Source organism: Phytophthora parasitica (assembly GCF_000247585.1).
Source record: "Phytophthora parasitica INRA-310 unplaced genomic scaffold supercont2.11, whole genome shotgun sequence".
Lineage (NCBI taxonomy): Eukaryota > Oomycota > Peronosporomycetes > Peronosporales > Peronosporaceae > Phytophthora > Phytophthora nicotianae.
Genome location: NW_008648997.1, coordinates 1222045 through 1232197, shown reverse-complemented (window position 1 = coordinate 1232197; position 10153 = coordinate 1222045). Strand labels below are relative to the sequence as shown.

At 52.5% G+C, this 10153-nt stretch overlaps 5 protein-coding genes across 5 annotated transcripts; 2 read left to right on the top strand and 3 right to left on the bottom strand.

Annotated features, from left to right (window-relative positions):
- Window positions 1-296: 296 nt before the first annotated feature.
- On the bottom strand, window positions 297-677 carry PPTG_07318 (hypothetical protein; the record flags this gene model as incomplete). Its single annotated transcript, XM_008901489.1, has 1 exon — window positions 297-677. One exon carries the CDS (start codon window positions 675-677, stop codon window positions 297-299), a length of 381 nt encoding a protein of 126 aa, XP_008899737.1.
- An 849-nt stretch (window positions 678-1526) lies between these two features.
- PPTG_07317 (hypothetical protein) lies at window positions 1527-2912 on the top strand (the record flags this gene model as incomplete). The annotated part of the gene is made up of 1 exon (XM_008901488.1): window positions 1527-2912. One exon carries the CDS (start codon window positions 1527-1529, stop codon window positions 2910-2912), a length of 1386 nt encoding a protein of 461 aa, XP_008899736.1.
- Window positions 2913-2971: 59 nt separating this feature from the next.
- On the bottom strand, window positions 2972-5653 carry PPTG_07315 (hypothetical protein). The gene has a single exon (XM_008901486.1). The coding sequence runs from the start codon at window positions 5554-5556 to the stop codon at window positions 4333-4335; it is 1224 nt and encodes a 407-aa protein (XP_008899734.1). The 5' UTR covers window positions 5557-5653; the 3' UTR covers window positions 2972-4332.
- PPTG_07316 (hypothetical protein) lies at window positions 3084-3848 on the top strand (the record flags this gene model as incomplete). The annotated part of the gene is made up of 1 exon (XM_008901487.1): window positions 3084-3848. The coding sequence occupies one exon, from the start codon at window positions 3084-3086 to the stop codon at window positions 3846-3848; it is 765 nt and encodes a 254-aa protein (XP_008899735.1).
- A 312-nt stretch (window positions 5654-5965) lies between the features above and the next one.
- Window positions 5966-9776, bottom strand: PPTG_07314 (hypothetical protein). Its single transcript, XM_008901485.1, has 8 exons — window positions 9653-9776; window positions 9486-9576; window positions 8938-9414; window positions 8597-8866; window positions 8112-8531; window positions 7865-8028; window positions 7719-7792; window positions 5966-7654 (listed from the first exon to the last, which is right to left on the bottom strand). The coding sequence occupies exons 1-8, from the start codon at window positions 9724-9726 to the stop codon at window positions 6066-6068; spliced, it is 3159 nt and encodes a 1052-aa protein (XP_008899733.1). The 5' UTR covers window positions 9727-9776; the 3' UTR covers window positions 5966-6065.
- Window positions 9777-10153: the final 377 nt, after the last annotated feature.

Sequence of the window (10153 nt, the reverse complement as noted above, 5' to 3'; positions counted from 1 at the left end):
AGTCCAGGGCACTGTGTGTCGGAGTGGATCGCAACGTGATTTTGCGAACCCGACTCCACCACACAATTCCTTAGTATCCTGAGATTAGCATTTTAAAAAAAAAAACTTTTTTTTGCAGAACATCCGGTTTTCTATTGGTTTTATGCTCTGAAACATTATTTTTCATCCAATCAAAATCTTTGATTAAACGGACGCCGGCTTTTCCGTTCAATGATTTGCTATAAAGATGGCAGTCAGTGATGCCGCCCAAATCTGTCGTTGTCTGTACCATGGTTCTTACAACTGCTCCTCAGTCGTCATAGTAGCAACAGATCCCACAAGTGTCTGTTAACGCGTAAAAACGCCAGTTGCTCAAAGTTGGCAGGCATCACCGATCGTCGCTGCGGTGTAAGCATGAACTTGCACTGAGAGAACAGCCACTCGACCGTATTAGAGGTTGGAGGGATCTGCTTTACTATAGGAGCGTAGTCAGTTGAACTTGGTGTTTTTCTCTTTTTGCCACCTCCCTGGAGTAACGGTGAGGCATAGTCTCCATCTCCGCCTTTCCGTTTCTTTCCAGCCATTGCAGATAGGTTAAATATCTTTAAGCCTTCGAGCTCTGCTGGCAAAAGAGTGCATCCTGAGATGATATTGACAACAGCTGACTCGAAAGTGGGCGTGTGAACGATCTTAGCCATTGTCTTGAGATGCTCTCCCATCACAGGATACTCAGCTACAACAGCGTCAAACAGCAGGCGGATCTCAGGCCTGATGCGATTATAGCGCTGAACCTTCGTGAACGTAAACGACCAGCGCGTGACGTTCCTCTTTAAAGGAAGCAGATCAGTATGTTTCTTTAGCTTTGATGCCTATGGACAGAGTTACGCATGGAAACTCACTTTTGCCATACGCTATTGCCATTATTGCCACATTTTTATTTTATGGAAAACAACGACCGCCCATAGTAACTAATTGTAGTGGAACAATTCGATTATTATTTTATTTCAACTATTTTCCCAACCTCTGGTCCGTGATACCCTCATTACCTGATATATGAGCTTAAACTTAAAGCAGAAAATGCAAACAGGGACGGAAACTCGTAAATGACAGCAGTTTTGTTGTGTTTACAGTCAAGAACAGCTTCCAAGACACGGCAGCGGTCAGTTATCAAGCTGCAGCATCGGCAATAACCAATTCTCTCAAATAAAAAATCAATACAAGCAGTTGCATTTTTTAAAGTAAGTTTATTATTACGTCCATTTGATTCGCTTAGCTTTTTTTTCGACCAATAAGTGAATTTCCCGGTAGCCAATCAGAGTTATTGAGTCCAAACGGTTAAGAAAACTTCCTCCGGGTCTCTCATAGGTGGTTTTGGCTCTTTCAAAATTTGTATTGTTTTTTAAGTTTTGGCAAGTGCAATATCGTCCAATTGATCGTCCCGTTGCCAAAATTGGCAATCCACCAATCGCGTGCGTTCATCTACGTATCATGCTCTTGAAGCAAGGGGGGAGAAATCATTAGAGAAAACCGAGAACCAAGATAAGACAATGAGTGACGCCGTCAAGCCGCTGCAGAGTCTGCTGGACGCATTCGGCGAACGTCTGGCCCGCGTGGAGGCGCAGCTTGGAGTGTCGGGTGCACCCGTGCCCGCACCTGCCGCCGCTGCCCCATCCGCCGCGCCGGTAGAGCTGTCACCTCAGCTTGAGGCCTACGATGAGTACGTGGCTCAGTACCTCCCTCCTTTCGTGGAGGTGGCTGCCAAACTCGGCGAGGACACGAAGAAACTCGGTGAAGTAACAGAGAAGGCCTTTGCAGCCCAGCGCGCCTACCTGTTGATGGCCAGCCAATGCAAGAAGCCGGCTACTCTTAACCCGGAGCATCTCAAAGACCTGCAGGCTTGTATTAAGGAGATTAACACTCTGCGTGACAACCGCAGCGAGTTCGCCAACCACCAAAACATGGTGAACGAGGGCATCCAAGCGCTCGGTTGGCTCTGCGTTGAGCCCGCACCCAAGCCCTTCATCGAGTCGTACGTGGGCGGCTCGGACTTCTGGGGTAACAAGATCCGCGTGCAATACAAGACGTCCAATCCGGACCAGATCGCCTTCGTCACGGCCTTCAAGAGCCTGTTGACCGAACTCATGGCCTACGTTAAGGCTCACCACACGACTGGCGTCACGTGGAACCCCAAGGGCGGCGACGTGGCCAACTATACACCCGGTGCAGCCTCGCCCGCCAAGGCTGCATCCCCTGCTGCTGGTGGTATGGCCAACGTGTTCGCCGGCATCAAGTCCATTGACCAGAGCAGTGGTAAGACCGCTGGGCTCAAGAAGGTCACTAAGGACATGCAGACGTGGCGCAAGGACTACAAGCCCGAGGGAGCAACACCGACGCCTGCTGCCCCCGCTGCCGCCAAGAAGCCTGCCACACCCGTCAAGATCACGAAGCCTGCTGTTTGTGAAGAGCGTAATGGAAACTGGCAGATCGAGTACCAGACTGGCCCCGAGCCGCTCACTGTCAGTGGTATCAACATGAAGCAGCAAGTGTACATCTTTGGCTGTGAAGGTGCTACCATTCTGCTGGAGGGCAAGGCCAAGAACATCGTGTTCGACTCGTGCAAGAAGACCAAGCTCATCTTCGACAACGCCGTGTCCAGCATCGAGATCGTCAACTGCAAGGGCGTACAGGTGCAGTGCAAGGGCGTGGTGCCGTCCGTGGCCATCGACAAGACGGATGGCTGCCTCGTGTACATTTCGTGGGAAGGCCGTGAGGTGCAGTTCGTCACGTCCAAGAGTTCCGAGATGAACGTGGCGTTCCCACAGGGAGCAGGCAGCGACGACTACGTGGAGAAGCCGATCCCGGAGCAGTTCGTGCACAAGATCACGGACGACCTGAGCATCTCGTCCGACGTGTCGGACCTGTACTCGCACTAGATCTAGCCACACTTCAGCTCACGATCATAACAGGCTGGCTAGGCAGCCTACCACGTCGACGTTGGATGCGGCTTTTATTTTTTTTCTTTCGTGCTCGTGTGAATGAATTTGAACTTTTGGCACGTTTTTTTTATGTTTTGAACGGTCGGTGATTATTTTTTTTTAATAAAAATGGGGAAGGCAATAGAGCTGACGCCGCCAACACTGGTCGTGGTGGAGGAGCAGCCAACTCCAGTCGAAGATCCACCGGGTCCAAGAACGCTGATCTCATTGGAGCAGTTGGAGCAGGTTCATGCTGCTGCGTCGGCGGCGGAGCGTGCAGAGCGATTGACAAGCGCATTGGGAGTGCAGCACTACCCTGTGAATCCACGTACCTGCGTGTGGGTGGACTTCTGCTTCGGCGTGCTCAACTTCGCTCGGGACGAAGCGCATCTGCCTCCCGAAAAGGCTCTCGCGCTGCTCACGCTTGCACACGAGGTGTACACCTTCGCAACAGATCCTTTCTCAATTAATGGAGACTCATCAGTGAGTAAGATCTCTGAGCCGGTGCCACAGAACGCGGAGTCTCACGAGGATGCAGAGACCGCCCCGGTAACTACAATTCCGACACCGGAGATTCGTGTTGATCCGGACGCGTATCCGTCGGTGGAAGCTGTCTACGAGCAGTTCCACGAGAAGATACGGCAAGCCAGCGGCGTGGTGTCTGAGAATGACAAAGCTCAAGACACAGAGACGCCTTCACTCCCAACGCCATTCTCGCCGATGGAAGTGGCGCGGATCGTGACGTTCTTCACGTCAACATTCTTCCGCCACTTACGCGCGTACCAGTATGTAAGCCGTGTCCAGCGATCGAGTATTGTACGTGAGTGTCCGCTGCCAATCGAGACTCCACTTCCTCCACCTTCTCTAGCCGACGCCACTCTGCAAAAAGAATGAGTGAATCCACCAACGATCAGCTCGCACGGGGCACAAATGGAGCTGATGAGGTAAAAAGCACGAAAAACGCAATGGCACGCGCTGGCCAGTCCATTCTTTTGCTTGCTTGACGTTGATGATTCACATGATCGGTTTAACATGATTTGAGGTTGCACGTAGCCATCCCATCGACGTAATGTACGTGGCAATACCAACATCCTCTTGAACTTGCATTGTATTGTTTGATATTGGTATCATTCGGGGCTGCCGTGGCTGCTCTACTTTCCCCATTGCCGTCATGTTATCTTTCGGCTCTACGCAATCCAATCGCCGCTTGCTTTCGCTGGTCTAGTTCGCCTGGCTGCGTCAAGTTGAACTGAGCTGTACACGCACGCACCTTCCCGACCGGAGCCTTGCCAAGTTGCAGTGGAGTAAAGTGCGCGCCCTCTTACCGTACGCGTCGCTACCTAATAGTCTCGCCTTGTCACATGTCGTCGTCGGACATTTAGCCCGACATGAAGCCCTTGATCGTGTTGAAGTCAATGTCCTTGAGAGAGTTGATGGTGCCGTTCAGGATAATGAACGAGCCCACGATCTGCGACGTACGCACCGTCAGGCCCTTAGGGAACAGCAACGCCAGCGCTGTGGCTGCCAAGTAACGCTGTCGGGGGGATACCGTGTTGGGCACACGCACTTCCGCGCGTCGAATGAAGTCGTCCATGTGCTCGCCGTAGCTCTTCTGCGGGTGCATGAGCTTCATCGTGGACAGGTTGTGCGGCACGTGCGACAGGTAACCGGACACGACACCGGCCGCCATACTTCCAATGGCATTGTTCAGCGCGGGGCTCGCAGTCACGGACAGACGCTCCTCGAAGTAGTCGGACAGCTGGTTCAGACCGACACCGAAAATCACCTCACGCAACATACGTGGAGCCGTACCGCGGATCCAGCGCGTGGCCAGCGACTCTGGGTTCATGTGGCCAGCGTTAAAGGCCTCCAGCATGCTGCTTACAGGCGTCATGATGACACCGGGCGACACAGCCTCCGTCAGGCGCACTAACAGCGGGTACTCGTACTGGTCGGCGTCCACGTTCTTCTCCAACAGGTGACGGATGCCCTTAAACCCGTTAATGTACACGACACGCGTGGGGATCTGCAGGTGCATCTCAGGGAAGAGTCTGGCCACGGGTTGACCCGTTAGGCGAGCGTTAAGCAGCGAGTTCATGCCACTACGGTAGAACGACTCGATGGAGGCAGCCACGGAAGTGGCGAAGTAGGGCGTGGGCTTGGCGTGCTGCTCGAACAGCGGCGTCTGCAGTAGCGAGGCCTGTCGCCGGATTTCTTTGCTCAGACTGTGCATAACCTCGCGCGAGGCGGTTCTGTCTTCGAGCACCTCGTCAAGTGCAGAGCTCTGCAGCGAGAAGCCCGACACGGGAGTGAGACAGCGTACCGTCACAGCCGCGGGGTCTTGTACGAGCGCATGGTTAGCGCTCACGGCGCCGCTGGTCATCACGTCGAGTGTGTGTTCTTGGCCCTCGATGATCTTGGTGGTTTCCACGCTACCTTCCTTGAGCAGCAGCATCTCGCTCTGCGTCTCACCCTGGCGGTATACGACGGCGTTCTTAGGGTACGTCACGGCTTTGGCGCGCGCACAGATCTGGCGAAGCGTCGGCTCCGAGCACAGTGCGAACATGCCAGAGTTGGCGGCGGCTTGCACGCAGTCGTCCATGATGAAGGTGGTGACGTGGAATACGGTGGGGGCGGAAAAGAGCGGGCGGCGACGGTCTGCTTCGTCAGGTCCGGAGCTAAAGCAGCAATGAAGCGACAGAAGGATGTGTGACGAAAATGTTTACAGAGATTTCAAACTCGATAACGGTTTAGACGGGTATACTCATAAAGTTAGCGTTGAAAGATACTCTGAGATAGAAAAGTTGTAGGGTGGATTTGCTCTCTAAGATTTGACCGCCGCTCAACAGGTTGATGATCCTGAGGGGCTGCATGGCTTTGCTCTGCGCTGCTCATGGCTCGCTCGACGAATGGCAATTTTCCATTATCCTACACGTAAGCCAGCAAGCGCAGTTTTTTTTTTTTTTACAGTTGTGCATCATTTCGAGTTCGATTGCTCAAACCAACTCAGACGGATGGACAAGAAGTGGCGCGTGGCGGCTAAAGTATCTTGCGTTTTGTATGCACACCAAGCAGAAAACGGAATAAGAGGATGAGCGGGGGACGACGTCATCAGCTGGGTGGCCGAGGTGAGGTCATCCGACTGTTATTGCTGCGGAGTCGAAGCTGTCGGGGACTTGCGGTCACGAACGCCGAGCGCCCAGCATTTGACACATTCACGGGTTTACGGCGCGGCGTCTTGCGCAGCGGCTGCAGTGCTACTACACCCGGTTCAGTGCCCAACGCTGAGAATACGCTGGAACCAGGTGCTGCCGCTGATGCCGCTTGACGAGGCAGCAATGGCGGTAGATATGTGTGTGAGATCTCTTCCAACACGCTGGCTTCGGCCGCGGCGGTCTGTGCGATGCGTTCTGTGCGGCGCCGCTCGGCCGTGAGATCTCGTCGCTCGTTCTGACGCAACATGGCGTGTACGTCTTCCACGACGGGTGCGGCCGCTGTCTCTTTCCGGCGCTCACGGGCGTCGTAGTCCACAGAGAAACGCCACGGACGATGGATGTTACCGTCGGAATGTCCGGCGTTAGAGTTCAAGTTGCTGCTTGAAGGATCCAGTCCGCCCTGCATGAGCACACCGAGACATTCACCACTCAGCGACCAGATCTTGACCCGGCGGTCAAAAGACGACGTCACGAGACTCTTGGGCTCTGCGATCATCTGCACCGAATACACCACGTCGCCGTGTGCCTTCCAGCGACGAACTAGCGACACTGGCGGCAATCTCCGCCTCTCTCCGTCTTCGCATCGAGACTCCTGGTCATCATCCACGTCGGCCGCTACGAGCGGCATACCCGACGAAAAGAAGAAAGACGAGAGCGGGTCACGATGCGCGTAGGCAGCATATTCCGGCGTGTTGCGTGACTTCCGCACCATACTGGCAGCATCTATCCGTAAATTCCGCTGCGCGTTGACACATTCGACCGTTTTCGCTAATGGTTTGAGATCGAAGCTGGTTGCAAGACGCAAAAGCAGCGGCAAAACGTTCCACACACTCAAGAATCCTTTGTCGTCTCCTGTGATGACTAAAAAGGACGTGAAATCCATCGGATCGCTCTCATTCTCGTCTTCGATATCGACAGGAGTGCGTGAACCTGACGAACTACGACGCGTGGAGTGCGTGGCGATGCAGTTTACGGCCGCAGTTCCCAGGTGATTGTGCTGATTGCGGAAGCGAAAGACGCATTTGCCCTTGTATCGAGCTGACGGACGCATCGCCCAGAAGCAGAGATTGCCCGTGCTGTCGCTGGAGAGGAGAAGAGGAAACGGATCGAGGAAATGCAGACACAGTAAGCCACTCACATGACCGATACAGGTGGTGTCGAGACGGCCGAACTCGTAGTCCCAGACTTGTAGCGAGCAGTCGGATGACCCTGAGGCTAAGAGGGACAAATGGTACGAGAAGCTGAGTGCTGTGATATCCGTAGAGTGTCCGCCGACAAGTCTCCGAAGCAGCACACCACGCTCCGAGTCGCGTTCATCGTGGATATTGATGGAGCAGTCCCACGACACACTGATGACGGCCATGTGCTCTGCGCAATAACACAGCTTAGTGACTTCAGCAGTGTGGGCTCGATTGCCAAAGTCTGGATATGCGAACGACTTCATGTGTGAACCATTCAGGTAGTCGAACACATGGATGTTGCCCTCTGCAGTTGAAGGCGATGCTATGAGAACAAACTATGATCCAGTCACAGCAATGATGCAACGTACCGTGGTCTCCGATGACGAATTTGCGCTCTCGAAAGTCCAAGCACAGCGTTGTCAGGTCCGACGAACTCAGATCTCTGCATTAAACAAGTGTTACTGAAGAAAACACTACAGCTCCCTCCCCTCAACGTATGAAACACTGCGCGTACCTGTACACTCGGATAAGCTTGCCAAGTCGTGCATCCCAGATTTTGACATCCCTTCCTGCCGCTGTGATAAACGAGAGAGATGTTGGATTGTACAGCGCACAGAATACGGGGTGATCGTCCGTCAGTTCGGGATTCTCCAGCTTCTCGTAGTCGAACTTGATCAGCTAAAGATGAGTATCATCATAACACAGGAACACGTTGGCTACTGCTGCAAGATCAAGTGTCGAGAACCAATAAATGGACGTGCCTTTTTGCCTGCTGCAACGATCCGCTTGGCTGAGGTGATCGATACGATGTTCTTGACGTCGCCCATATTCTCGGCTGTGAATGTCTGCATACAGGCAAAGTTACGGATATCCCAGACTTTGAAAACTCCATCTACGTCGGCAGTGATGATCTGTGGTGTATCGGAAATAATTTCTACTCCACACAGACTGTTGTTGTGACCATGCAACCGAAGAATTAGCTGGTCGACGTACGGATTCCACACCAGGGCGTCGAAATCAAACCCCGCAGACACGAGGAAGCGATACTCGGGCGAATAAGCAAGCGATCGCACACCCTTTGCGTGTCCATCAAGCTGCTGTTTGTGCTTCCCTGTATGTACATCCCACAATCGAATTGTTCGATCCATGCTGGCGGAGGCGAGAGACTCGAGGGTGGGCAACTTAACAGCATCGTCACATTTAGTAAACCCTCAAGACAGCACAAGCAAGTAATGAAATTACGAACCGTGAGCAGATCGAGCACAATATCATCGTGAGATCGAGATAATACTCGCCCATGCACCTCACCACTCATATGGTGTTTTTCTTCCATTCTCTCAGCGTCCCACGCGTAGACGATGCCGCTCACTCCGGCTGAAAAGAGCACAGAGGACTCCGGATACCATTTGAGGCAGTTCTGTGAGGTCGGAGTGTGGCAGCTTTTCATGAGCCGTAATGTGGTGTCGTCATAGAAACGGAATTGCAGGTCGGAAGACGCCACGATGTACTGATTGAGCTGTGGCAAATTTCAAGTTGTGTAAGCAGCTTGGAGATTATAATTCTAGGAAAACGACAAGAGCAATTCACCTTTGGTAAATGCTCGGCACACTGTACAAACCCTTCAGGTGACTTGATCGTACGCATGAGCTCGCAATTGACGTTGTAAATCTTGAGGTATGGACTGCAACTTTCGACGAGGGCTACAAGGTCGTTGGACGGGAAGTAATAAATGTGGTCAATGAATGTGCTGTGCTTGGAGGCGTCTTCCCACTGTACGTGGTGGTACTGCTGGATGGAGTTGGGCTGGTGGTTCTTGACTGTGAGTCCCGTGTCCACAATAAACGACGTGAACTCTTCCCACTCCATCGAGCCGTCGCCATTGATATCTATCTGCGCAAAGAGCTCGCAAAGATTGGCGACAAGCTGCGACTCGGATAAATCGTGGAGCCGCGAGTTCTCGTCCGTGTGGGCGCTGCTCTGCACGAAGCGCGTCATGACGTAGACGAACTCGGCGATTGACAAGCCCTTGTCCTTGCGCTCGAACTCGTTGCGCAGTGTACTCACCTGTTAAGCGCATTTGATTGTGCAATAAATACTCTATATTGTGAGCGAAAAATGGCTAGTTGGGAGCTCACTTTCTCCATGTCCATCATCATCATAATGTCCATGGTGAAGCCCTTCTCGGGGTCGTGTTCGTAGGGTCGACCATTGACCCTCTGCTTGGAGCTGCGTGCACAGTATCGTAGAGTTAGAGTTAGAATAGTGCAGCATTAAAAGACTGGAAATTGATGTATTTTCATACAATTGGTTGGCCACTTCGGTCAGGAAGGCGGGCGAGATCCGCTCGTCGCTATCGCAGGCTTCGTCATTGTCCATGTTGCGCTGGGACGCAAATGCTGGAAGCTTCAACTTTACATAAAATTATGTTATGTACGCAAAATGGTGAGATGTTCCTCTCGGTAGTGATACGCACAGATAATCCCCTCCATAGTAATAATTACCCTCTCACCAGCCGGGTGGACCATATAGAGTCTGCCAACGGCGAAAATTTATGCAGGAACGCAGATGGGCCAAGTGTACTGTTTTTTATTACTTTAATTCAGTAGAAATCGCAAATCCATCTTTCCGCTGTGACTCCAGCAGTTTCTAATTGTCTTAGTCGAAACACCAGACCAGCCTTCTGAGCATCACTTCATGGCTGTATAAATATCGACTGGTTTATAGTTTTCGCCCCGATAGAACATGTCCAGCTCCGCTTCTTGCTTTGTTGTCCGGTAATGATCCTTGAGGCTCTTGATGATCC